Source organism: Columba livia, chromosome 3, assembly GCF_036013475.1.
Source record: "Columba livia isolate bColLiv1 breed racing homer chromosome 3, bColLiv1.pat.W.v2, whole genome shotgun sequence".
Classification (NCBI taxonomy): domain Eukaryota; kingdom Metazoa; phylum Chordata; class Aves; order Columbiformes; family Columbidae; genus Columba; species Columba livia.
This window is the reverse complement of record NC_088604.1, coordinates 78,558,480-78,586,365: the sequence shown is the minus strand read 5'-3', so window position 1 is coordinate 78,586,365 and position 27,886 is coordinate 78,558,480. Positions and strand designations below refer to the sequence as shown.

General features: G+C 43.3%; 1 protein-coding gene across 6 annotated transcripts in view; it reads right to left on the bottom strand.

The window, feature by feature from the left end:
* The window catches only part of SLC35F3 (solute carrier family 35 member F3), a 179,407-nt gene that overhangs the window by 37,126 nt on the left and 114,395 nt on the right, over nucleotides 1-27,886 (bottom strand). For 3 of the 6 annotated variants that reach the window (XM_065057787.1, XM_065057783.1, XM_065057784.1), the window contains exon 3: nucleotides 6,808-7,132. In XM_065057787.1, coding sequence (XP_064913859.1) covers nucleotides 6,808-7,132 — 325 coding nt within the window. Of the gene's footprint in view, nucleotides 1-6,807; nucleotides 7,133-20,377; nucleotides 20,450-23,774; nucleotides 24,048-27,886 lie in introns of those variants that run through there. The other 3 variants (XM_065057785.1, XM_065057786.1, XM_065057788.1) reach the window with 3 other exon arrangements.

The window sequence follows — 27,886 nt, the reverse complement described above, 5'->3', positions numbered from 1 at the left end:
GCTCCTGCAGACCAGAACTGAACAGGATCTTCACCTAGGCGCTTGTGCATTGATATGAGGCTTTCTTTTCATACCAACACAAACAATCCTAGGAAATCTGGACACAGTCCATAACCACTAGGCAGCTGGACAAAAAGGTTTTTTCCACTTCTGTAGTACTGCCAGCCTCCAACACTTCTCACTATATCATCCGTCTTTATTGAGAGCTGTTAATTATAGCTACGAAGTCTGCTACCATACAGGCACTTTCCTTTTTTAAAGCAGCTTTAAAAGTAGCTGCCGTCAAGATATTTTGACACAGATCTGGGCTGAAAAAAAATGCAAAATTCCTTATCACTCCTTCCTGATTTTTGTTGTCGTTTATGCTGCTGCTGTAAATGACATGAGAGAACCTGTCCAGGATAGTCCCCGTTCAATGAGATTTGCAATGGGTATAAAGATACTTGATGTGATGACGGAGGTAAAACATTTCCTGCATAAGGACCAGGTATGAACTCTGTCTTTTTTCATGTTATAATGACTGCAAAAACAGCATATCCATGCTCACCTCAGCTTTCTGCTTCTTTCCCCACACAGTAAACATGATCACACACACTTTTCCAAGTCCCTTTTTCCCTCTGCCAGCCATAAAATGCAGTCACTTTTGTGTTTGTGCACACAGGCCATGCCTGGAGGCAGGGAAGGGAGGAGGTGACCCCTGAGGTCCCTTCATCCTGGCTTGCTGTGGTTCCACAGCCTCAGTCACTGCCGAGGGATCAGCACGGGTCAGATCAGTATAGGTAGATTTGCTCTCGAGGTTCCCCTGGAAAAAGCCCCAACAGCGGGGAAGTTTGGCAGCAACTAACCAGAGGAAGAGCCAGTTAATGAAGTGCAGTTTAACTACTGACCAGAGATCATTCAGCGCTGCAAGACATGCCATTTTTTTCGCATAAAAGCCACTGCATAAACACATTGTTTCATAGCACATGCCCTGTCTGCAGGTAACAAGAACAATTACTTCTCCTTCTAGTCCTTGCCTCAAGCACTGCTACCTCATAGGAGGCATATAATGTAATTATTTTAGAGCGTCTGTTCAAGCCACTGCAGAGAAGACAAAAGTAATGGAACAACAAGACAAAATTACAGGAGACCACTCAATTCAATTGTCCCTGGAATGATTTTGTAAACTATGCTCAAGATTAAAGAACATGTGTTTCTCCTGATCAGGTAGTACCCAATTTTTATTCCATATTAGCATTCCACAAAGGTCAAAAAGCCCAAAAGAAGTGATCCTCTTCAGATTAAGGGAAAGTTTTTCACTGGGCATGAATATTAAGTTATTTTCAGAACATCTTGGTCTGAAATACAAATGCAATCTCCAAGTATAAAATGGGAGGCTTAATTAGAAAGGAGTGGTTTCCTAAAGAAGGAAGCATGACCATTTTCTCAGAGAAGCTAAGACACAAGGTCCATCAACAACAGTTTAGCCATCTGCAGGAGAGATATGGATGACCACGACTATGATAAACCTCTTGCACAATATCGACATCTTTGTTTAGTTAACTGCTTCGAAACGAAGCACAAAGGTAAGCCCTGACAGACTGCTGTAGAGATCAAACTGTTTTAATTTGGAGTCACACCTGGCTTGTATCTAACTCAGGTGAGAATGAGATGCGATATCTTTTAACTTCAAGGGTTCTTTTGTTCTTTGGTTGTCTCTGTATTTCTTTTTCCCAACAAGCCAATGGGAGCTTGAACTATTAAGTGATTTTATTTTGAGGAACACAAAGTAAATAGGTATTATTTTAAGGCTAATGTACTGAATTAGGCAAATAGAGTTTATAAACTGAAGTTTTTTGAAAGAAAACATGCTTCACTGGGTGACATTTGCTAAAAACACTTGCATTCATCATGTCTTGATGCCTTTGTAGCTTATTTATGACTCTGCTAATACTGTCTGCTCTGGTGGTAAAGCTCCCACCAAAGTAGTAATATATATCAGTAGGATGCCAAAAGCCAACCACACTGAACATTTTAATGCTGCTGGGTAAGAGAGACTCATGAATACAAAATGCTGAAAATCAATAGCAAAAAAGCATCCAGTCATGCCAAATAAGGCTCCGACCTTCTTTCCCCTTAGAGTTTCCTCATGGCCAGGTGGTGGTTACCAGCACTGTATGTCCAGGTTCTCTGTCTGCTGCTGAAGAGGAGGGCAATGTCCACTGTGGAGGGAGTTGCACTTGGATATAAGTCAGGATCAAACTAATGGACCCAACTCCTGGAATTACTGGGGATGCCAGGCTAGTGCATTGTCTCCTCCATCCTAGCAGGAATACATGTGAAACACATTTAGAAACTGGCCCACGTTCTCCGGGACATCATGTGAAGCTACGGCACTGACAATTTCTGGCCACTGAAAAGCTAAGTCTTGATTCTTACCGAGCCCACACGCAAACAAAGCCAAAGTGATTCTTGTGAAATTAATATGTTGGTAAACCAGAGTAAGCGAGATCTAGTAGAGTAGTCCTCTACCATTGCTGCCCTCAGTATTTTGACTCAGTTTCAAAGATAGAACTATACTTCGATGTTAACCACAACTTCTTTCTTTTTTTTCAAAGAAAAATATTCAAGTTCTGAAAGAATAGTGGCAGCTAATCTGGGGGTCAGTATAGAGACAAAACTCTGATTCAGTGAAGAAGTACATATTAAAACATGATAAATGAGGTTGTAGATCAGTGCAGTTATGTGCAACGATTCTTCCATTCACCCAACACATCGGCTCTAGTCAAGGTTATGGAAGAAATTTAGTTTTAGCTTCTGGTGTTTTCTTTAGCCCTAATGCCTTATGAAATAAAAATCAAGATCTAAATGATAAACAAATAAATAAATAATCACACAATCCATTCTGGAAAGCCCTGCCCTTTCCTTCTCAAAAAATCATTAGATAAGACTGTACCATCCAAACAAGCAAGATTTCTGAGGTATTCTGCTAAAATGTGAACACAATCCTCCATTATTCCCCCAGTCAGCATGCACAGAGTGAATCTTTATAAAATGTGTGTTTTGTCCTGCCTAGACATACACAAAGCTAAGCAATATCTTACAGAGATTTTAATTTAATCTTCCATGTAGCCAGGGAGCTTTAAGCTCTAGTGCTTTTAATTTAAGTTACTTCATAAATTAATAATGTAGGTATGATGGAGGTGGCTCATCAGATTAAATGTGTCATTTTCTAAAGCAGCTTGGAAGCAAAAAGTAGGAAGCCAAAATGAAGTAGTCTTAAATGATCCATTAGGAACATAAATCATTACATGTGTTGTTTCTGGGCTGGACAGTGGTTGAAATGAATGATAATTTAGTTACTGTAATTTTATTTTAAGCTAGTGAGCAGTTGCACAAGAAGCGAGGGAGCGGTGCTGACCCCGGCGTGCTCTTCAGCCGCCCGCCAGAGCTCTGAGCGCCGCTCCCCACGCGCGCAGTCCTGTGCCAAGGGCGGGTGGCACCCCCGCCACCCAGCGCGGGACAAGTTCTCCTTGGGTGCAACTCTGGCATTTGCCGGAGCCGCACAGAGAACCTAGAGCGGTTTGGATGTGAATGCACAAGTTTTGGTTTGCTTTGAAGAATGATTATCTCCACACAACTGATAACTCTACTTCAGCTTAAATAGGAAGTTTCTTACCAAGCAACATGGGCCAATCAGAAATCCTTAATACTTTACATTATGGCACAATACTTTAAATCTTATAAAGAAATCAAATACACCTGCTTTTAAATTTAATGTGTTACTATAGAATTTTGGTGGCAAATTTATTACAATTATATGTGCTATAAAATGTGAAAAAAAAATAATCTGTGCAGCTTTAAATGGGTTTGTGTCCACAACAGGTATGTTCTTCTGTGAGACTACAAAACATGCAAATTCATATATTTACAGCACAATATATATACATACTGGTACAATACAATAGGAATTTAAAACCATAATAAACCATATAATCTGCATAGGAGGGACTGTGTATCCATTCATTGTTTCTGTATTTTATGATCCCTCTTTGGTATATATTTCCCTAATGGCTGCTGTTCATGCTCTTCAGCTGTGTGGTGAGATACCCCAAAGCATGCCCGCGCCCCGCAGAGAGGCCCAGCCCTGCCAAGGGGGAGGCAGCTGTGCAGGTTTCCTTGGGTAGCTTTACTGCCAAAATTTAGGTGCCTGCGGATTTTAGCAGAGAGGTGGTAGATGCCCCATCCCTGGAAACATCCAAGACCAGGCTGGATGGGGCTCTGAGCAACCTGATCTAGTTGAAGATGTCCCTGCTCATTGCAGGGGGGTTGGACTAGGTGGCCTTTGAAGGTCCCTTCCAACTCAAACTATTCTATGGTTCTATGATTCTATAACCTGTGCAGGCAAGATCTGAGAAACCCTTACTTTACTAATGTGTTCCCTTGCACTGCTAAGGTGACTTAGATGTCATATTCCTACCTTTTCCCACAGTCACCTTTTCATTTATCTCATTACAACTTCCTGCCAGAGAGCTTAGATATTATATAAAGTATAAATGAAGGTGACAGAGAAAAGAAACAGTAAGTGATTAAGCAAGTTGCTTGTTAGTCTCAGGTCAGGATTGTCTTATTTTAACTATCCACAAGCTCACGCAATGCCTCCAGTATATGTCCAACTGTGCTTGGAGTGCAGCTTTCCTGAAGATGGTAATGCCTCCTATAGAGCTGCAAAGTCTCTGAATCTCTCTCTCTCTATATATATATATATATGTATATACACACACATATATATATAAAATATGCAAAAAGGGGGAATAATTAAGAGGGGATGCTGGGACTTGATGATCCTGAGGGTCTCTTCCAACTGAGATGATTCTATGAAATCAATGCTTGGGCTTTCAGATATAAACTGCACGTGACATTTCAACCATAATGGAGCAGGCAGATGAACAGTAATTCTTTTTACAGTAATTCTTAGTACAGGACCACTGAAATGTCTCTGTGTAGACAGTGGACGTGCTGAAGCAGACACTACGTAAATGCATGTCAAGTGACAGTGCTCCCTCTGAAAGAGTGTCTCATCCAAACAAACAGAGAGTACGAGGAAATCAGAAATCTGCAGTGACTTGCTCGAAGTCACAAACCAAATCTTCAGCAAAGCTAGGAACCAAAGCCATATATCCAAATGCCCAAGTCTACTCTGACACCAATAAAAAACTCTGCATATTAACCCTGCTCAGCCTGCTGATCAGACACACAAATGTATGTATTTTACTAAGCGGGCTGCAAGCTCACTTGTAATGATGTCCCCCTGCATCCCAAACAGGCTGCACGGTTTTCACCTGCTTTTCAGCTTAGCCATCATTTAATTAAATGGAAGACATAAAACTACCAACCATATCAACTAACTGCAGCAACAGAGGGTATAATGCTCTGGTTTTAACCCCAGAGATCTGGAAAACCACAGCTGCTCACTCCAGAATTCAGCAGTATTTAAAACATTATCTGAGAGCAGCTGGAAAGAAAAATACTTAAAACCCAAAGAAATGAGAATGTAGTTGTTTTGGGCTAGTATTTGTTACTGTCTTTAGATTAAAACATTGCTTTCTCTAACCTACATGCTTCTCTCAACTCTGAAGCAATCATGTTTGCTGTGCAGTGAACAACAAATACAAACTGAAGACTGAGTGCAGGAAATACAGCATATCATGACAATGCCTTTAAAACTTCTGGTTATTGCTTTAGGACCTGCAGTGAACAGTGAAATTCCTTTATCTGAAGTTCCCGAATGATTTAGAAGATGAAGAAACTGTAACGATGACTAAGCAGCACAGTTCCAGTCATCTGAGATAGAGCATTGCCTGAGTACCCCTGTTTCTTAGATTTTTTTTCCTGTAGTGAGTTTCCACCTCGCTGCCGCACAGCTGGGAGCTGAGAAATGCGCACTTCTCACTGTTTACTTTCTCAGCTACTTCATTAAAAGGCTGTGAGCCCCACTGCGTAACAGAAGGAGAAAACGTTCACATCCTTCCATGCATCGGGGAAGCTCTCTGACACGGGACATCTTGATGGCTGAGTCATCCCATCTGTCCCAGTCACCTCTCAGGCCAAAATGAGATGAGCCAAAGGAGCGCTCACCAAGGGGCAGTCCTTCGAGCAGCCAGAGCATCCTCAGCCCCTCGTGGAGTTCGGGCACTCAGGGTTTTCCATGAGCGCTTCAGGCGTTGTGGGTTTGGCTTGCTGTGAAGACAAGGTGTGCTGAAGACAAAGTGCTGCCTTTGGTTATGACTGTGCTTCCTCCCGGAAATAAACACAACAGCTCGAGTTTAACTGGGATCAGAGCTTTGCCTTTGATGTCAGGGGCATAATGCCAGGAAAATACTGCAGTACTTTTTACTGGGCTATTCAAGGCACTGCACTAGCCCCGAATTTAGGGAAAAAAAAAAAAAAGCTCCCTTAGCTTACTCAGAGATTGCCATAAAAGTCAGCTGTGGGTAGAGGAAGAAGGTATTAATTAAAAAAACTATGCTCACAGAGATTTGAACAGAAAACCCTTGAGAAGCCATTGCAGAAAATGTGAACTTTCATTGCATGACTTGTATGTATTGGAAATAAACCTGGATTTCTTACTGTTGGAGTAATATTATATTAAGAATAATAACATACCACTTAGCACAGGACACAGAATTAATTCAGAACATCCTTTAACAAACCTAAAGCGGAAAGCAAACGCAAGTTTGATTTAACTGGCTCATCTGAATAAAATGACCACTAGAGGTAGAGTAGCATGCAAGAGCCACAGGAGAAATAAAGCAAAAGCTCCCATACCTGTATCTTTGCTTTGGAGACTGCTTTTCAGTTGACTTAAAAACATGTCCAAGATAATACAAAGGAAAGAATAAGAAGTTCCAGTTTGTTGCAAACCACGTTAGAGTGAAGGGTGCATCGAATTTCTTAAAGGTCAGTTTTGCTAGCTGGGTTGAGCCCGACCAGGAGGAGCAGACACCCAGGACCACGGCCACACCCCAGAAAATCTTCTTGAGTTGCGTCACGGAGCATTTCCAGCAGCAGCGGTTCACCCTTCCACCGCCCTCCGCCCCGGCTTGCATCTGTGCTTCGGCTGGGGCTGGAGACTCCCGGGAGCGCTCATCCCCTGGGGAGAAGAAAACACCAGGCTCATTAAGGAAATCCAGGCTGCATTTTAGTTTTCAAACTCTAGGCCCTTCTGAAGTCACATGGAGCTTTACCGGCAAAAAAAAACAACCCACCAGATCTTGACACAAAATGTCCTTTGTTTTTAGATCATTGCAAAACCTCTGGTTCATCCAAAGCAGAATTACAATGCAAATAATAATTATCACCTCTAGATTTAGAAGCCACTGGGTAAAATGGAAATGAAAATTACATGTTTCTCTGATGTACACAGAAAGGCTTAACACATCACTTAAACTGATGCTGTTGGGATGTGTAAATGAATGAAAAATATGCCATTGAGCTTAATAAAGCAGCAAAAGGGATTACAACAACACTTGTTATTGTTATTGCCTAGGAAAATGTGGAATTCAGCAGCTTACGGAATATGGTGTTTTTTAAAAGGAGAGAGGTGACAATGTATTTAATCTTGGAGTTAAGCATGATCACTGCAATGTTAGCACGGTTAATACTGAATTAAGATCACCAAGTATTTCAGCGATCCCAAGCAAAACAGCTCTCCCGAGGCTGCAACCAGATGGCAAAAATCAGACCAACCCACAGGCTGCCCTGAAGAGCATCTCAGACTGGGCAACCCTAACTTTTTTTAGCTCAAGTCCTGCACCGAATGTCACACAGCACACAGACTGAAACTTAGGCCCGGTATAAATGAGCCTGGGATGCTGCTGGAAAACTCAGTTTCACATGTGCCTTATGCTGACCCCAGTGTCCAGGGTCCCAAAGCAGAGGCAGCCCCTCAGCCATGCACCCGAGTGCCTATCAGCCCAGTTACAGACACTATACAAACCAGGCGATAATTTTTAAGGATGGCATCCACTGTACGTCTGGTTTCAAATCAGCTGCATGACTGCCATCAAAACCTCATTCAGGCTTTTGTTTCCAAAAACTTGTCTCTTTCACATATTAGAGCACTTGGTTTAGTGAAAAGGAAATTTCTCTCCTAAAATACCTTGCCTCTTTACTTACATTCTTAAACATGAATTGTTATAGCCCTGCTATGGTACCACCATCAGCAGATAGCGTATTCAGCTCATGAACAAATGAGGAAAGGGAGGTTAGGTGGTTCAGTTCCTATGGAAATCAAAATGTGCTGGCAGACCTCAGCAACAGGCCATTGCCTTTAGGGCTTTCACCTGCCTGTCTTAAATTCATCCCATCCAATATCCACTAAAGCTGTCGGTCACCCACATGCAACACTCAGCAGTGATTACTCTGAAAGCCTGACTTCAGTTTAGTTGGTTCATTCACTTAGAGGAGGATATTATAGTAATTCATGTTGAAAGCGAGGAACCTACCGCTTCAAAAGTGTCTAGAGGTCATTGCGTGCATTGAAAGGTGAAAAGAGAAATATAAGTACAGTCAGGACAATGAGAGACTCTGTTATTGCCAAACTTTTATATATGTTCAAGGCAGACTAAGACAGATCCACAGACAAAAATTCCTTCCTTATTCTGGTAAGAATCAGTATTTGGAATGGAAAATCTCTTAAAACCTCTTATTTCAGGTTAATTTATATTTGTATTTATAAGAGCTAATAAATTATTAAAGAAAAGGTTTATTCCAATGGAGAGAACTATTTAATTATTTCTTTACATACAAGAAATGCATGATCTGAGCTAAGAGTACCATCAGTTTGGCTAGTAAAGCTGTACTTTGTAACAGGAAAAACTGTGGCCTCTGTTTGATACCTTGAAATATGAAAGGAATGTACTGCAGCAAAGGTATAAACATCTAGTCTTTTTGAGCAGATTTAAGAGACATGGGGATGTTGCTGATCTCTCCACTTATTCCAGTTTTCCATAGAAGATTGTGCAGGCAGCTTCCCACATAACAGGAGATGCACCAGTAGGCCAATGAATTACCCAAAGTTAATGTGATTTTGTATTAAACACCTAATGGAAAGCTTACAAGCTACCTTCTAAATGTTAGAAGATGCTAGAATTGAGAAAAGGTTGCCTGTGAACTCTTAACTAATTGAAAATAATTTAAATACATTTTCTTTGTAATACATTGCTTGTAATTAATACTTCCTGCCTCACTTGCTGCACAGGGCAGTCAGGGTTCAGTTTACCAAACAACAGTTCATTTATTTATTTAAACCTCACCACATAATGGGCAGCTGCCAGGGCTCTCTTTGCTGGCCACCACACAAGTCCTGCAGCGATTACTGAATTTTTCCTTTCCTCTCAAGCTTTTCCACTTCACACATCCAAACAGACTCTAGCATCCTTCCCATGGACCACAGGCAGAGCTGGGCACAGAAAAAGTGAATCCAGGCAGCCAGGATGCCAAGTGAGAGCTTAGGAGGTGTCTGTGACACTGTGTCAACACAGAGAAGATCCTCCTTCCACTCACAGTTTGCATCTCTGCACCTGCTTGGAGAGGTAGGCAAACATGTTCCTCCTAGAAGACAGCTAGCAGGGTACCTGCTGTCCCCATCTTCTCTGCAGTTATTCCCTCAGGAAGCAGGAAACCAGGATTTAAATCCCTTCTGCTGAAGATACTTCACAGTAGACAACATGCCTGAAGCCACTAGGGTATACGATATCCCAAGATGAGTAGGTGCTCTGAATCACAACACTGAAGCTGTGTTATTTTTTCTAAAATAAGAGTTGATCACTGCGGCAGCAAGATAATGTCTGGCTCTCTGGCCCAGTAGTCTTGGCAATCACTGAAAAGGTGGAAAATCACAACTATACCATTTGATGCACCAGACACTCAACATAAAAAACCATGTTTGGTGGACACCCCACAACAGACACTGATGAGGATCTTCTCCCCACCAAGTACTGAATCTGCCTGCCCTGCTCCCTTTTCCTCTGTGCACACACGCATGAGTCAGCAGTTCATGTGGACAGTATCACTGCTTTTTAACTCAGTTCCATGGCAACTTTACTGATGTTTGCTGTACTCCAGAGGTAAAATGACTTGTCCATGTACATTTAATTTTGTGTTAATACAACAACAAAGACGTTCACTTTCAGCAAAAGACAATACTGCATGTCTCACTTCTAAAGTGATCTTGCAGCTCGAGGATTACATTTCTATGGGTGCTCATTCTTTGGATGCATTTACATGCTGGATGGAGTAAAAGCTTATCCCAGGCATGAGGCGTTTACCACATATTTCGGGGTAAAAATCACTGACCTCAGCAGTTGGAAGCTGAGACTTCTTTCAACTATCCGTCAGTGAAACTGCATCGTGCCCTCTTGATTTCCTGTGCTGCCGGAGGGCTAGATTTCCAGTAGATGCAGCATTGTCCTGAAGGATACCTGGGATGTAATCTGCCTCCAAAAAACAGATTGTCTTCGGAAATGGCGTCCACTACAGGTGATATACACCTATGTGGTCTCATACTCATTTACTGTGCTGGGGACTTGCCTGCCAGCTGGCACGCATAACACCCAGAGCTTTAGCTTTCCCTGCCCAGTCTGTGTGTCCCCATGGGGACAATTTTCCTCACCCAAATTGCAGGTGCACAGATGGGGTGACATCAAATCCACACATGGATGAGAAGCTCCTCTCTCTCTCTGTAATACTGCACAAGGGCCAGCTGGCAACAGAATACACATGAATTTAAAGATGGCAAAATGGTTTTTCAGAATGAATGAGGCAGGACACTAAATAATTTTATTTCTGGACATCTCCTCCAGACTTTTAAAGGGTTTCTTCCGTTGCTCCTCGCAGCAGACTGCTCTGTATGCTACTGTATCCCTCAGAAGAACAAATCAAGATGCTGAGACAGAGGAAAAATTATCTTGCTTTTACTAATTTTGGCTGTTCATTCTCCATTTTTTTTCATTCATTTTCCTGTTTCATAAATCCCAACTGGAACCACTCCTCCCTCCCTCCCTTTCAGCCCACCCTCTCTCCCATGGCATTCAAAAGCAACAGAAGGAAATCACCTCCAGTGCTACTGCCAATGCCATTAACCACAGGGATCCCCAACCCTAGAAAACAGCTGTCCTTCTGTTTCCTCCATTATGGACGAGACCCCTCTCAGCTGGCTTCAGATACCTATGGTAGGGACATCTAAAACTGAGCTACTCACTCCACTTCTCCCAGCTGAGGCTTTGGAAAAAAACAGGCACTGGAAAGCACTACACATTCCACGTAACGGAGATGTCTTAGATGATGTGCCCTTTCTTACTGACTAACAGATGTTTGCATTGAGTTAGAGAAAATCTACCGTAGTAGAGATAACACCTTTAAATAGCCTGTCCACACCACTTCAAAAGTGCTTTAAGGCTTAAGACTCTTGTGCACAGTTAGTCAGTCAAAGGCTTACCACAGGACCACACTGTACCTCACTGTATATGTTAAAAATGTGATACACGTGAAAACCAAGGGTGGTATTCATCTTCTCAGTTTGAGACATCTGCTGTGCAGACTTATATATCTGAGACAGTAATTTACACTTTCTGCATAGTTAGTAGACAGAAAAAAAGAGACATTTCCATAGCACGATTTATCTCCTCTTAAAGCAGATGATTAAAACAAGCCAGATTAATCACCCTCTCCAAGTGCCTGTTTCTCTCCACCAGCTCTAAACAGTCTGGGGTGACAAGCTCAGAAGTAGGTGTCTCTAGTGTAGGTGTCTGAAGCTGCTGAGATGAGCTCCCTCTCCATCGCTGCTGTCAGGAACAGAGTACAGCCACCGCAGACAGCACTGGTAGGCTCAGAGCTGGGCCCCACTACATGAACATATTTAGCTGTCACCAATGAACTGCTTTAGCTGTTGCCACCTAGTCAGCAAATTAGTAAATGAAGTATTACAAAAGTGCTGTGTGCCCTTGCAAACCCTGCAGAGTGAGAAAATGACCCTCACAGACTAAGGTCCTGCCTATTAGGGACTGAAACATGTGCCTAATGATAATGTACAACTCTGCCGGCTTCTCCAGGCTATGAAGGTCCTTCAACGTAAGCATATTCTTAAACAGCTTTTTAAATCACGTTTCTGGAAAACAAATCTGATAAAAGGAAGAATCCTCACGGGTCTCTATGACAAATGAGCCATCCTCAAGGCATTTCCATTTTGCCAGCCTCTCATATGTTACCTAGCTGCTTGGGCATTGTACAGACCAAGTTTGTAGAGCTTGGAAAACTCTTATATGCTTAACAGAAATGAGAAGGAGCTGAGGTGCTGTAACACCTGTCCTTTAAGACAGTGCCTGATCCTCAGCATGGTTAGGGCTCCAGAAACCTGTGACATGCAGGAGGATTGGAGCTGGACACTACACAAGGTATATTCTCACAACCTTGAATGTTGTGTGACTTCTTCTTCACCCAGTAATTACAACACAGAGAGATCAGTGGGAGACCATTAGTTTCAACACACTTACCACTTACGAACATACCTAAGAACACACACAATTACTTCTGGTGGTGGTTTTCTGGAGTCACAGTACTATTTGCCTCAGTAGCAGACTCCAAAACTCCTCAAAATGTTTTTATGCCATTTATGTCTATGATACTAGCTATGTGATATTTAGCTGACCAGGATTTTTGAGCTAAGCTGTTAAAAAATAGCTGAGGCATCATCCTGTGAAGAGAAGATGAAGTGCCAAATCCACAAAGTGATTTACCTCTCTAATTGCCACTGTGGTTGTCTAAATCTGAAATTATATTTATTCAGATATGTTGCCCAGGCATTTTCTTCACAGTTGGTCAGATTAAAGAGTGAGGTCTTAGGGTCTTTTCTGTCACCTGGCAGATAACCCAGTAGCTAGTGCAGCCTTCTCATGCCACTGTCCATGATGATCTCTCATTTTGCAGTTCATCTGCTGATAGCTGGTTTTAAGGAACTGTTAATATTTCATTTCTGAAGCCATCTCCATGTATCAACCCTTCCAAAGGCCTGTGTCTCTGCTGCACAGAATAGTAATGAGAGCACGCACTGTCTGACTTCTGCATCAAGGGAACCCTTCTTCTCCAAATGAGCTTTAGCTTTGCCAAAGCTGCTTGCACCAGCTGTATCCTCCTCCCAGCCCCAGCAGAGTTCCTCAGATGACAAAGAATCTGGTCCTGGGCATGGCTAAGCACTATGACTCCAAAGCAGGCTTGTGCCTCTCTTACACCCAGACCCTGTCAGGATTCGAAGACACATTTGAGAGTTTCCACCTCTCATTTTAAGAGTCATCTTCAAGAAATATTTCCATTCTGTATTTGAAGGAGTTATTGGAACAATACCCAGAGCCTCGCTTTTTCTCCTCTGGGCAAATGACCTTCTCACTTCACTCTTTCCCAATAAAAAAAGATGTTTTCTATCCTGAGCAGACCAGCTTTGCTGATACCTGGGTTCCCCTGGCCTTGGAAGGCCTGTGGATCAGGGCGTCCACTTGGGCAGACAGGATCCCTGCTCTTTCTAGCACAGGTGGTGGGAGGCTGCTCTACACACCGAGCAGCTGAAGAGGAGGACACACTCCACCTCCACTTTTTGAAGGAAAGGGTTCAGCCACTTAGCTGCCAACTCAACTCTGAAACAGAATGGTAAGTGCTAGAGAGATCAAGTGACAGTGAGGAACAAGCATCCTGGCACGGCATAAAGCACGGGTCTCTGCTCAGCATTACCTACTGGGCAAGCTGGATGATTCATCCTGCAGCCTCACTGGTGTCCTCTGAGGAGGGGCAACAGCCACATTGATAAAGGAGACGCAATTGTACTTCCTAGGTTTTTAAAAGGCTTCTGACAAAATCCCACTCCAAAGGGTGTTAGAGAAAACGAGCAGTCAGGGAAGGTGCTTGAATGGATAAAAGGCTCAGTACAAGAGACGGGGCCAGTGAGGAGTAAATCCAGCAATGGGGGAAATAGCTGAAGCTCTGCAGAGGTCTGCTGTGGGACGTGCACTCTTCGCCATAACCACAGGCAGCCTGACCAAGGGAACGAGCGGGGAGGTGACAAAGTTTCCTAATGACATGAAGTTAGGCAGGACAGCAGGGGTGAGGGCCAGCTGTGAGGGAGGACAGGCTACGCAACTGCGTCATAAATCAGCAGATGGAGAAGTGTGCTGATGAAGAGGTGCAGGTCGGAGTAAACAATCCACATGCTGCACATGCAGTGATAGGCTCTGGTCATTGCCATCAGGGATCCTGAGCCCTACACAGGCTGCTCCACAAATAGGGCAACTCAGTGTTCAGGAGCAGCCAAAAAAAGCAAAACAACTACCAAAAATTACTAGGAACAAAGCAGAAAATAGAGAAAAAAAGTTTTTCCTACATCTGTGAAAACTGCACCCACACTGTGAGAGATGCATCTCAGGCTAGAAAATACACCTTCCCGATCAATTCCACCAAGCTGGACATGAGACCAGACAGACCTTTGGTTGGGCCCCATACGGTGGCTGTGTGTGTGATATTTGAAGAAACTGCTCTTGGGTTCCTCCGGGGAATTGCGATTCCCTGTGGGTGGCTGGTGGGTGGGACTGAAATGCTTAGTGCTGCAATGACTTTGGGTTTTTCTGTGCACATTTCCCCAACTTTCCAACCACGGTCAGTGCTGAAGGTCTAACAGACCGGTATTATATTATTTAATGAATACAAATTAATGTGTCATAATCAAAAAATGGCAAAACTGCATAACCTTTTACTAAATCAGTTTTCAAATGAGAATATTTGGTCAAAATGGCATGCACATATGGATTTTTAGATGCTTTTTGGGAAACTAAAAGTTTAAAGCACTTTCTTTAAATGCTTTGCTTGTACAGGAACAGATAAAAATAATTTTACTTAATTTGATCATGGATGGCATGACTAAATTAAGAATAAATCAATAGAGCAGACAGTTTTAAATCCACGGTAGAGGTTATTTTAAAGAACAGAACCAGGGTATTAACCTATTAGGTCAGAAGGTCTGAATTTGCTTGAGGCTACAGTATAAGGCATATAGCTATCTGGAAGTGGGGAAAACTCCATAAATATAGATTCAAAGCAAGAAGAATGCAGTCTCAGTTCAGATTCTATTTTTCTACTGGAATGCATAGTCTAAATTAACTCATTATACAAAATGAAGTGTTATGAAATTCAAACTTATCTGATCCTGAATTTCCTGAAATGCAGGAAATTCAAATGTATCTGATCATCTCACCTTAATTTCAACAGGGTAGGAAACAGGCCTGTTGCCTCAGAGGCAATCAAGATGATTCTCCTGTCCTCTTGTCTGTGGAAATCTGTTCCATACCACTGATACCACCAGATCATCCATATAGCTTAACTTGTACCAAACAGGCATAATACAGCATTTTCTAATACTAATGGTTGTCATATATTAATTCTCATTTTACCTCACACTAAATATTGTACCTAAGCTTAATAAGAGTTGGAATTAAATAATCTGCACGTATCTGTTGAAGATAGGCTAAATTCTCCTCCTTAGCATACATATTTCTTTCTTCCTCTGTCGAATACTCCAGCAAGTCTTCCTGCAAAACATATATTCTATTTCCTGCTACTGAGAGAGAGATGAAAAATTATCAACTCCATACTGCAGCAATTTGGACTTTAATCCATTTAATTTATTTTCAGAAGCAACTACTTAGAAATTCTATTAAAAGCACTGCACTCGAATGGGACTCATTAAAATATGATATTCCATATTGCGGGGTGGGGAGTTCCCTTAAATACTGTCCTTTTTATTATTAATCAGAATGCATGCCTGGAGTCCAGTGTGAAAATTGAAGATACTAGGTGCTTATTACGGTATCAGCATCATGGTACTTGGAAGTAGAAGCCATAAAAGCACATAAAGAACAAACCTGATTAGGAGATACATATTCGTGATAGTATGGGAAAAGATATTTCTTTTTCTCATTATTCTGCATTCTTTTCTTGAACAAAAATTGGACTGAAGCTTATAGTGAGCTACCTGGCGAGGTCACTGGGAGTTTCACCATTGATTTGAGGAGACCAGCATCTCTGTGGAAGTAGAAATTTTGTTGGAACAAAAATGAGCAAGGACCAAAACTGTATTCTGAGCAAATTTTAACCAGAGTCTGTGCAAATTTCACCCTGAACAAACGTCTGAGAGATGACTGTCTGTTCTGGTGAAAAAAACCCAAATTGAACTGTCTGCAGGCAATTACAGTATTAATTAGCCAGGCATTTGAGTGCCATGCATCTTTCCTGAGTAATAATTTTATCTCCAAGGGAATTCAGATACTTATATAAATAGCACCTTTATATCAGTACATATATGCAGGTATAATATCAGGAGGTAACTGAATTAATGCTAACTGTGGAGGTTATGCTGGCTGCATTTTATCAATACCAAGACAGTGTTCTTTCTTCCTACGGAGCTTTCCAAAATTCAGAGCTGCTTGTCTTTAGGTAAAGACAGCTTTAGACAGAAGATTTTGCTATAACCCACTGGTTTCCTGCATACTGAATTCATAGAATCATAGAATGTCCTGAGTTGGAAGGGACCCACAAGGATCATCGTGCCCAACTCCTGTCCCTGCACATGACAACCCCACAGTTCACACCATGTGTCTGAGGGCATTGTCCAGTCTCTTCTTGAACAGTCAGGCTTGGAGCCGTGACACGTCTGTGGGGAGCCTGTTCCAGTGCTCCACCACCTTCTGGGTGAAGAAATTTCTCCTCATGTCCAGCCTAAACCTCTCCTGGCACATCGTCCTGCCATTCCCTCCAGTTCTGTCATTGGTCACTAAAAAGAAGAGATCAGCGACTGCCCTCCTCCTCCCTTTGTGAGGAAGCTGTAGACCCTGATAAAGTCTCCCCTCAGCGTCCTCTTCTCCAGGCTAAATAAACCAAGTGACTTTAGCTGCTTCTCATACAGCTTCCCCTCCAAACCATCCACCAACTTTGTAGCCCTCTTCTGGACACTCTCCAGTAGCTTAATATTTTTTATCCTGTGTTGCCCAGAGCTGCACACAGTGCTCCAGGTGAGACCGCACCAGTGCAGAGCAGAGCGGGACAATCACCTCCCTCGCCCGGCTGGCAATGCTGTGCTTGATGTACCCAGGACACGGGTGGCCCTCTTGGCTGCCAGGGAACACAGTTGGCTCATGTTCAACTTGCTGTCAACCAGAACCCCCAGATCCCTCTTCGCAGAGCTGCTCTCCAGCATCTCATCCCCCAGTCTGCATGTACAGCCCAAGGTTCTCATGTCCCAGGTACAAAATCTGGCACTTGCCTTTGTTACACTTGAAAATGTACACCTGTTCCTTCAAGAAGAATCAACAAGAAGAATCAACTTTGGTATAACCAAAGGGTACTAGATCCCATGGTGAAATCCATGCCTTGAGTAGGACTCACAATATTTCTAGTCTAGGTACCCCCGCATTATGTCCAGGTAGAGTGGATCCAAGTTCCTGTAATTGGGCAGTTAACACTAGAGGAGGTACCTGGCATCTCCAATACATGGTGCCAACACATTTGGTGGGCAGCTTTGCCTAAAAGCAAGCCATCTCTGCACAGCTAAAAATGCTTTTTTTTCCTTTTGCCTTTGATCTCATGCTGCAGTGGCTGTCAGCAAAACTCAGTGAAGGTGGCAAAGTAAATCTACTCTTCTATTGGCCGAATTCCTGCTTCCAGAGGATGCTATCCAGGTCTGCAGTGGCATCTCACAGTTTATAATCAACAAAGATTAACTGGAGTGGACTAAAGGTTGGTGATGGTCCTCCAGCCAAGCGGAGGGAGCTGCTTCACATACAAGTGAATGTGCTGTGCTGAGTATGATGTGCTAGGAAAGCTACCACATAAATTATATATATATATATATATATATATACACACATATATATAAGACTTATAACTGGAAAATGGCTGGGGAATACATTTTGAGTAATCATAGACTTTTATGTTGAACAACTAGTCTTGTTTGAACTCTGGCTCTTATACTGAACTGCTTCTAGGCTACAAATCCTACTGTCTACAATTATCAGCCATTAGCAAAGATAGGCAAAAATTCTGGCAGCCAAGAGGGCAAACCACATCCTGGGGTTCATCAAACACAGCACCACCAGCCAGTCAAAAGAGATTATTATCCCACTGCATTTGGTGTTGGTGCTGAATGCATCCAGAGGAGAGCAACAAAGTTGGTGAAAGGGCTGGAAGGAATGTCCTGTGAGGAGTAGCTGAGGACTTTGGGCTTGTCTAGTTTGGAGAAAAAGGAGACTGCTTTCTACAGCTTCCTGAGGAGTGGATGTGGAGAAGGAGGTGCTGAGCTCTTCTCCCTGGTACCAAATGACAGGATGAGTGGGAGTGTTTCAAAGGTGCACCAGGGGAGGTTTAGGCTGGATATTAGGAAGCATTTCTTTACTGAGAGGGTGGTCAAACACTGTAACAGGCTTCTCAGAGAGGTTGTGGATGCCCCAAGCCTGTCAGTGTTGAAGAGGCGTTTGGACAATGCCCTTAATAACATGCTTTACCTTGGTCAGCCCTGAAGTCATCAGGCAGTTGGACTAGATGATTATTGTAGGTCCAGCTGAAATAGTCTGATCTATGATGATATACACTTTTACAAGAATTATAAAATGAAAATAGAAAACAATGAATGATGCATTCTGGTGTCTTAATATTTATTTTTCACTAGTTATTGTTCCAGCTTCTCATGGGAGAAATCTATAATTAAATAGATGGATTAGTAATTTGCTTATTTTTTGAGAACATATGCCTGAATTGATTCAAGATGATTAGAAAATGCACCTTGCATCATTTAAGGACAAGTGGGTGAAACGTAATGGCCTGTGATCTATAGAATATCTGAGAAGATGATCCAATGGTTGCTGTTATTCTTAAATTCTGTCACTGTAAATGAAACTATGGTTTGTCCATAGTGTGTACATATTGGCTTATTTCAGCCACTAAAGTAAAGAAGCTTGGATAAATCTTTAATAACTTATTTTTCTGCTTCATGATGCATTAAAGCTCCTGCTCTGGCATTACTTTGGTAACATCAAAGTGGTCTCATTTTATTTTCATGTCATTTGGGGAGGGGACATACAGTGCAGAAGTAATGAGTCATCTCCAAACCTATAGCTGATGAGTTTGCAGAGGCAAGGTGGTATATGAAATAAAAAGTGGGACACGATCAAAGAAGAACTGGTGGGAATCCCCAGTGAGTAAGCCTAGCACAACCAAGAGCGGCTCATTTTGAGATTGTTTAAAGCCATACGGGAAGGGAGCCAATTGTTATGCAACAAGAACTCCTCACGTCTTTGGAACAAGATCTTGGATATCTGCTCAAATACACTATTGTGTTAACTGAAAGTACTGCGACAAATAGGAAAATTGGGCAAAAGTTGCCCTGGGGCAAAGCCAGAGTGTAATTACTGCCTGTGTGCACTTAACACTCAGTATCTACAGTAAAGACGGAAGAGGGTACCACTTTTCCATCAAGGGAGCAAGTCACATTGAATTTATCCTGTAATAGCTGGCAGGTACCATGGAGAAGCAGACACACAGCAAATTTACACCCCCATTAATTCCAGTAGCTGCACGCAATCTTGTTCCCATTACATTCACCCCCAGATCATTCACTCCACCCCAGCTCCAGTCAGGAGCAAGTGAAAGCTGCTACCACAAGTATGGAGCAAGCACAAGGTATGTTTGATGGTCTCTACCCCGATCATCAATGTTCACATCTAAGAATGTCTCTTGTGCAGGAAGACAGGCTGATCAAAAGCAAAGATTTTGTAAATTACTCCCTGCAGAAGCCAGCACGCATTCCTCACGAAGGCCACTTCAGTAGGGAAGCACAAACCCACAGACCTGGCTGAGCCACCAAACCACCAGCCTCTTCTGCTCTCCGGTTGCTTTTGTTCTCTAGAAAAATGAGCACTGCATATTTCTCTAATGTACAGTTCTCGCATAAAAAAGACCAGTGGGCACCATTCTTGCTTCTATAAATGCTAACTCGGGTGAAATTTTTACAGGGTCTCCTAGTGCTCAAAGTAAAAACAATCACTGGCCAACTACCAAATAATTAAATGTCACCAGCAGAACACTGTTAATAGTTAAACAGTACTTATCCGGAGAGATATTTATGCAACATTTCAGCTTACTTCCCCAAAAAATGAAATTTTAGTAGGAACTTGAAGTCATTGATTTCAGTAAAAGAAGTCCTCTTGCACCTCTATTGCATCTATTTGTGGCAGTGCCATCCCGTGGCCAGAACACACATGTGGAAAGTTTGGGGATCTATTAATATCTATTCTAAGTTTTTTCTCACCTGCTCTGTGAAAAGATGTGCTGCTTGTTTTTAGACAAGTTGCTTCATTCTGCAGTTTCTTGGCTGCCCCATCTGCAAAATGAGGATAACAAGAACTGCATATCTTAAGGAAACAGGCTGCTGCTGATTAAAGTTTTTGCTGTGCTTGGGTTCTTCAGCTTGTGCTTGCTAAAGAAGTGAAAAAGATTTATTTTTAAAGTGATTCCAGTGTTGATAAGCTTACGATGAATTCCCTGCAGGCATGTAATATATTAAAGGCCAAATTAATTTCTCATTTGCACTCGTACAAATTCCCTGCAACTCCCATGATGCAGACAAGGTTACTCCAGCTGAGTATGTGGCAGAATCTGGTTCTGCAGCAACTCAGTTTAGATATTTACATGTAATAAATGAAAGCACAGAGGTATCATTTGCATTGTAAGCAACTCTGAATATCACCAGTCACACATTCCAACAGAACAGCACAGAGGAAACATGCTATATGGGAAGGCTGCAATACCATTTAGTTGGTGCTCGAAGCTTGGGAATACATAGGTCTACATAGGGGCTAAAAAAGTGGAGGATGGCTTTTCTCTAGCAAGGTGATTGTCCTGCAGCTCCTCATGAAAGTTAATGTCACCTGTCTCTGGAAGATTCCAAGATGCAGAGTTACAATAGAAATATTTACCTTCCCAGGGAAGGGAAGTCAGCACTCAAAGCACACTGTGCTTTCAGGTACAAGTAGGGTGAAATCAGCCAACTGATTGGTTTGGGAGGAATAGCCACTGTGATATGGAAGGAAACTGGTGAGCAAAACAACAGAGAGATGGGCAAGGACAAAGCAAGCAGTAAGCCTGCATTTCTCAAAGTGTGAAGTGTGTGCAATGGTACCAGACACAGAAAACACATGGTGTGGTTACTGCCTGAGTGATGCATGTAGATACGGTTGTCTTTAAAAGTGCTGGTACAGCAGGCTCAGCGCATACTGATGATTCAATCTTTGAAATAATTCAAAATGGTAGTCATGCTTCTGAAGGAGCACAGAGCCCTTATCTCCCTTTTAAAGCAAAGAAGCTACTGCACCAACAGGAAAACAGAGGGGATGTTGGAAGGCTTTGCAGCAATGAATATCAATGAAAGGCTCCTCTTGGCTAACTATCCGAGAGTGAAACATATTCCTAGTGGTTCTGCCAAAGATCCTTGAAACACTTTGATTGTGGCTGGTAGCGGAGAAAATAATCATAACTATGAAGCAAAGTTTTTGCTGTCTTGTTCTTGCTGAATTTGCTGCACCTTTGCAAGGGACTTGGGCTACCAGAGAACTTTAGGAAGGCAAATCTTTGCCAGAGGTACGGCAGCCAGACCAAGGGAAGCAAGCAGTCCACAGTATGCCCACTGCCTCACTTTATTTTTGCCTATAACTACATCTTGTCTTTTTGATATGACTCTAAACACCAGCTGGCAAAATTAGTCAATATTAGTCTGAAAGGAAATGTTATCAATTGATTTGGAAAGAGAAGCTCTCAAACAAAGCCAGTCTGTTTTATTAAACGGAAGCAAACAAAACTCTTTCCTGCCTCTGTACAATCTCTGGGCCCTATCATACACCTTCAAGGCCATTTAGGCCTTGCCATTGATGATGGAGGAAAAAAAGAATCTGAAGTAAAGAAAGGAAGGTCCAACTAGGTCAACAAAGTCGCTGGTGGGTGGCAGTAGGGTATCTGAGAGATGATATGCAGGGCAGACATGGAAATGCTTAAAAGGATTCCATTTTATGGCACAAGGAAAGGTTGTGTTGCTTCTGTTTCTATATAAGGTAGACAATAAACTGTATTTGAACCAGTAGAAGAGGAATGAGATGACCCACATTTCAAAGCTGGAACTTGGTGAGTTATTATTATTTATGATTCATAATGCATGTGCAGTGCACCAAAAGAAAGGGAGATGTGCTCCCTTCCCAGAGGAGCCTCCAATGAGAACCTTCAAAGAAATACCCTACTGTGCACACAGCTAACTCCAAGGGCTTTCATAAATTCTAATTATAGTGTCATGAAGATTAGGCAGGGTCTTCATTTGATCAGAAAACTGAGATCCCCTTTCCTGCCTCTACAGCAGGTGTTTTTTATGTTTGGGGAATGCAACAGCTGTATTCTCCATGAACTGAAACAACAACCTTCAGGTCCTTCTGGTTTTCCACTTTTACTTGCTGATTTTATTTCCTTTCCTCTTCTTGGGCATTTCTGCATTTTCTCACTTTCCCCTCCACAGAGCTATTTCTATAATTTTTTTCTTTTCCTTTCTTTGTTCCTCAGTTTATCAATATTATTATACTTGTTTTTTCTTCTTCATGAGCCTTCTATGGAGTCTCACATTCATATTTTGCCTCTTGCTGTTCAATCATTCCTATTTTTTGAGTTGTTCTTCCTCTTTGTCTCATTTTGCTCATCCCTTATTGCCTCTCCTCCCTCCCTCCTCCCCTCCTCCATTCGTCTCAGCCAACCTTTTTTCTCTCATCAACTCCATTCTCTAAACCAACTACCACATCCCCAAAAACAGTGGCTTCCTCTTTGCCCTTCCTTCAGGAACTGAGCTTCGTATGCATCCCCTCAGATGGGCTCCTGTTCCTGACCTGCATCCTCCTTCTGCTCCTCCTGCCTCTGCATCACCCCTTCCATCTCACCTGCTCTGCCTCTCTAGGACATAGCCTACAGGTTTCTACCCATGATCTCTACTCCTTGCCCCAGACCTCTGCACCAGCTATGCCCAGAGCTTCGGAGCTCTCTGGGAGACTCTCCTGAGCACATCACTGCCATTTTCAAGGTCCCCAGCCATGATCTTTGAAAGTCTCCAAAGGTCCCCATGGTCCCTGAAGGTCTGCCCACTGCTGCTGGTCTCCTGACGTCCATTCTGGCCACAGAGCCCCAACCCCAACCACTACCATGCAGCCAGATTGGCAACCAGAAGTGAGGACAGATGGTTGGGACACAAGGCTGTGTTCCTCCTATTTGGGCTCAAATCTGTCCAAGCATTCCCCTCGCCTCCTTCCAGGGGTTCTGCCTGGCAGGTACTTGCCCAGGGACTTGGGGGTCACTCTTGGTTCCCGCGAGTGGCTCCAAGAGAGGAGCTCTGCCTCTGGAGTGTGGGGGAAGAAAGAGTTGGAGCAGCGCAGGACGGAGGTGGACGCCGGTGATGTTGGCGGCGAGGGAGCTGGGCGACCCGTGGGCGAGCAGTCACCGCCTGCCCACGGATTGCCCAGCTCCCCCGCCGCCGGCATCGCCCCAGCACAGCACCCGGTCGCCCCGGAGCATCCCCTGTCGCGGTACTCAGTTTCCCCGGAGCATCTCCCGTGGCGGTACCCGGTCTCCCCGGGATACTCCCGTGGCCGCATCCCCGTCCCGCTCCCAGCGCCGTCGCTTACCTTCCACTTTGGTGAGGGTGAGGACGGGGCTGTTGCAGGCGCTGAGGGGGGCCACCCTGGCCGAGTGCTTCTTCATGGCGAGCCCGTCGCCGGCGGCAGCTCCCCCGCCGCCCCGCGCCTACATCCTGGCGCCGCCGGAGCCCTCCTCGGCGGCGCTCCCCCGGCTCGGCTCCCGGCCCGCCGCCCTCTGCCGCAGCACCGGGCGGCGGCGGGGGCTGGGGCGAGCCCGCCCGCTGCCGCTCGGGGCTGCTGCAAACCCGACGTCACCGGCACGGCCCCCCCCGCCCGCCCCCCAGGGATCTCGGGGCCGCCCCCGGGGTCGAGGGCCCTTCCCGGGCAGCGCTCCGGCAGCGCAGGCAAGGAGCCCTGACCGTAATGCGGGTGCGGACACCGCCGGTGTGCAGGGCTCACCGGAGCCAGCCGGGCTCCCAGCCCCGGCGATTTCGGCTGGCGCTGGGCTGCTGCACCGCACGAGAAGAAAGGGCTCCGGGCTATTCACGGGCGGCTTCGTTCCTTTCTTACTGTCTTACGGGAAACGACTATTTACACTATCCAAACCTTTTTTTTGTTATTATTATTATTCTATCCATCCTTTATTCTCCTTCAAGCCCAGTCATTATTCTGGGTCGATTTTCACCCGTGCCTTTAGAAATTTCTACCATCCTTTCTTCTCCTGCTGTGTCCTTTCTAAGGGAGATCGAAACTAGACACTGCATTGAAGATGAGGATACACCACTGATTTATCAATAATATTCCAACATTTGCAGCAGCATACTCCACATCCTTCTGAACACAGCTTACCAACTTCTTTCTGAGGCATGGAACAAAATACCTCCATACCTAAGCACAAGTTATATAAAATGTGGTATTTCACATCTGGATGCTGCTCATATGTAGCAACTTTTTTTGTTGTTGGTTTGGTTTATTTTTCCCCACAAATAATTTTAAGACCCCCCAGTCATGACATACCAACACTGTGTAGTAGATTTACCCCCCTGTCAATATGCAGAAGTCTAACTGGTATTAAGTAACAGGACTTAATGCAAGTGGATCCCAGAGAGAACAGTTTCTAATGGATGAATATAAAACATGTAAAAAAGATCAGATCGCTATAAGCAAAGAATCATGTTTCACAAGATGCTGAGCACAGTGGGCTCAGCACCCTTTACTCCTAGTGATTTCTTCTGTGGGCATGAAAATAATTGGCACATTTACCATGTTCAAATACAAGATGCGTCAGCAGACAAAGACGCAAATACTCAACATTTCTTAAGATTTAGTCAAATCAAAATGAGTGCACTTTGTAAACAAGACTAGGCCGCCATCAATACTCCACAAACATTCCAAAGTATTTGTTAGTTATACAAATAGAAGCTATTGAAAAGCAGCCCCGACAGACACTTTAGCAAACCGTGGGAAAACGCCACCTTACTTGTGCCATGTGGACAGCTCTTATATATTTAAGAGGTGAGCTTTCTTGGTGGGTCAGATCTGGACTGTAAGTTTGCACAGGTCTCATCTGATGATTTGCAGCCTGATGAAGCTCAGGGATGGTTTGCATTTCCCATGCATCTTCTGTGTCAGCCTTTGGGATGAGCTTTATAAAAAAATAAATCATCAAGCTCCTTTCAAAGTGATCCTTCTGGAGAGTATATGCATGTGCTCAGCACTAAGACCACAAAAGCTCAGCTTGATGAAGCAAAAAAACCCGGCTTTCATGGTTATTTCCAAGCTTTCTTAGTAGGATTATCAAATCCATTCAGTTTTGTGTGATGTTACAGGTTATAGGCATTTTGGGAACCGTGGATCCATCTTGTTTCACTGCACTATTTCACTTTGGAGCCCAATTAGTTTCTGATCTTTGAAAGAAGTTACATAAAAAGAGGCAGATATCACCTCACATGGTCCTGTCCATGAAATATTTTGCAATGTTGCAGTGCCTTTTATCTGAGGAATTCAAAGCATGTTATAAAATATTAATTCATTTTACACTGCCTCTGTGAAGCAACTTCATGCTCACTGGTGGGTAAAATACAGCCACATAATGTAAGTGACTCCCTCAGATTCAGAGGACCAAGTAACATCAGTGAGGAACAGAACTCAGGTAACTCTGGCTGGCTTCTGCTCTGAGTTTACCTTCCAGGATCATCTGAGCCTCTGCTATATAAGTAGAAAACTACTAAACCAGCATTTTTACATGCAAATTTCACATCCTTTTCCTAGAGGTAAATGGCTGTGCAAGGCACGACAATCAGACTTCTCTACTGGCTGTATCTTGTAATCTATGGGACATTCATAAGAATTAAAAAGTCTTTGTTGCTAGGCACTTACAATCTTTCTGCAATGTTTATTCTCTCTTATGTTTTTTAAAGGAAAAAGACAGTAAGCACATTATTTTACTTGAGGATGGTGCTGCTTACCTAGAGAATAACACTGAAAAGACAATTTTTGGCTTTTTGATGGCATGTTATTTTAACTTTGCATGTATTTAATATTGTAGGATTTGTGGAGTCATTAGCACATTTCAGGCTTGTAAGGTTTTTTTTTTTTAAGCCTAGCACTCCAAATGTCAAAGACTTGTGCAGCAGTAACTACCTTGTGTGTCTTGCTGGATCTCTCTGCTTGCCTAGAGTATGGCGGTGCCCAAGTGCACTGCTTAGCAGAGACTGGGACACCTCTGCCAGCTGGTGCTGTGAGAGAGCTAGGAGGCATCTAAGCCTTCAAACCTGCAGTCCCCCTTCCTCTGATGGAAGGGGGATGACCACAGCACTCAAGCCTCATCTCTTCCATATTCAGTTTAGTCACCCCAGAGAAGCTTTCAAAGGCACTGAGGACTATTAGTATCCAGCTAAGACTGGTTTCAAATTGGGGACGGGACATCCAACCACTCACAGGCTTCTGGAAATCTTTTGCCCAATGTGTGTGTGAAATGCAGCTGATGGGGGCTGATGCAGCCCGGTACGGCTCTGCTCGACACTGATCCCAGAGCACTTTGTCACTCTCTGACTTCCCTTGCTGCCCTCACAGACACACACACATGCAGAGATCCAGACTAGGCCCCTGTCTTACACCGTGCATAAAAATATCAGCCACATATCACAATAGCAAAAAGCTGTGTTTATTTAATGAAGACTAGTGTGCCTGAGGACTGTATTCCAGGGGCTTTAGAGTGAGCAATGTATTTGGCAGCAGAGCTGCTACTTTCTGTAACTTGTATCATGCTGCAGCCTCCCCACCTCCCTAAGCCTTAACACATTTGCTCCTGGATTACATTTTATTTAGTTTACAGTAAGCATTTTACAGTACAAGCAATGCAAAACTGATGCAGTCAGGGTGCAGGGGGATTGGACTAGATAACCTTTGAAGGTCCCTTCCAACCCAAACTATTCTGTGATTCTAAAATTTAGAGTTAAATTGATGGCTTTTTTCCTTTACAACACCACTTCAGTATTCAAGAGGCAATGGAAGAAAAGTTGGTGGCTGTCTGGAGAGGAAACTCTTAAAGCTTGAAAACTGGAGAAAGCAGGCTTTCATTTCTAATCATGTGAACAAGGCAGGGTCAGATTAAAAGTCCAGGATCACATAGTGAGAATTTTCCCAATTTGAATAATTTGTAGAATTTGTAGTTTGATGGAACTGGTTTTGTTAAAGTCAGCTGCTCTTCTTCATTTTAGATTAAGAAATTATAGTCGTTGAGTTGGGTTTCTTACACATACACCTGTATGTGTGCTAACACCCAGTCATACTGCTTTTAAGCTCATGTATCATCACTACTTTTCTGAAAGATTTATTATTGACACAGAAAGGCAGGTGCAAGACCAAACTAAATTCTCATAGATATGTGTGCTGTAACCTTTGACCTTTACCCTATTAGCTAGTTTGGTTAACCAACATGAAACGCGCCCAGTTGGTAACATGCACAGTTGGTATTTTTCCAGTTCAGACATTTTTGTGTTTAGTGTACTCATTAATAGGACATTTATTAACGTGCTTGCCTTACCACTGAGGGCAATAATTGTTGTGCTTAGCAACCGTAAAGGAAATGGAGTGTGGACTTTTACTTGTGTAGCCAATTTCTTAATAGGCTTCTTCTCATGCCAGAATGAATTCAT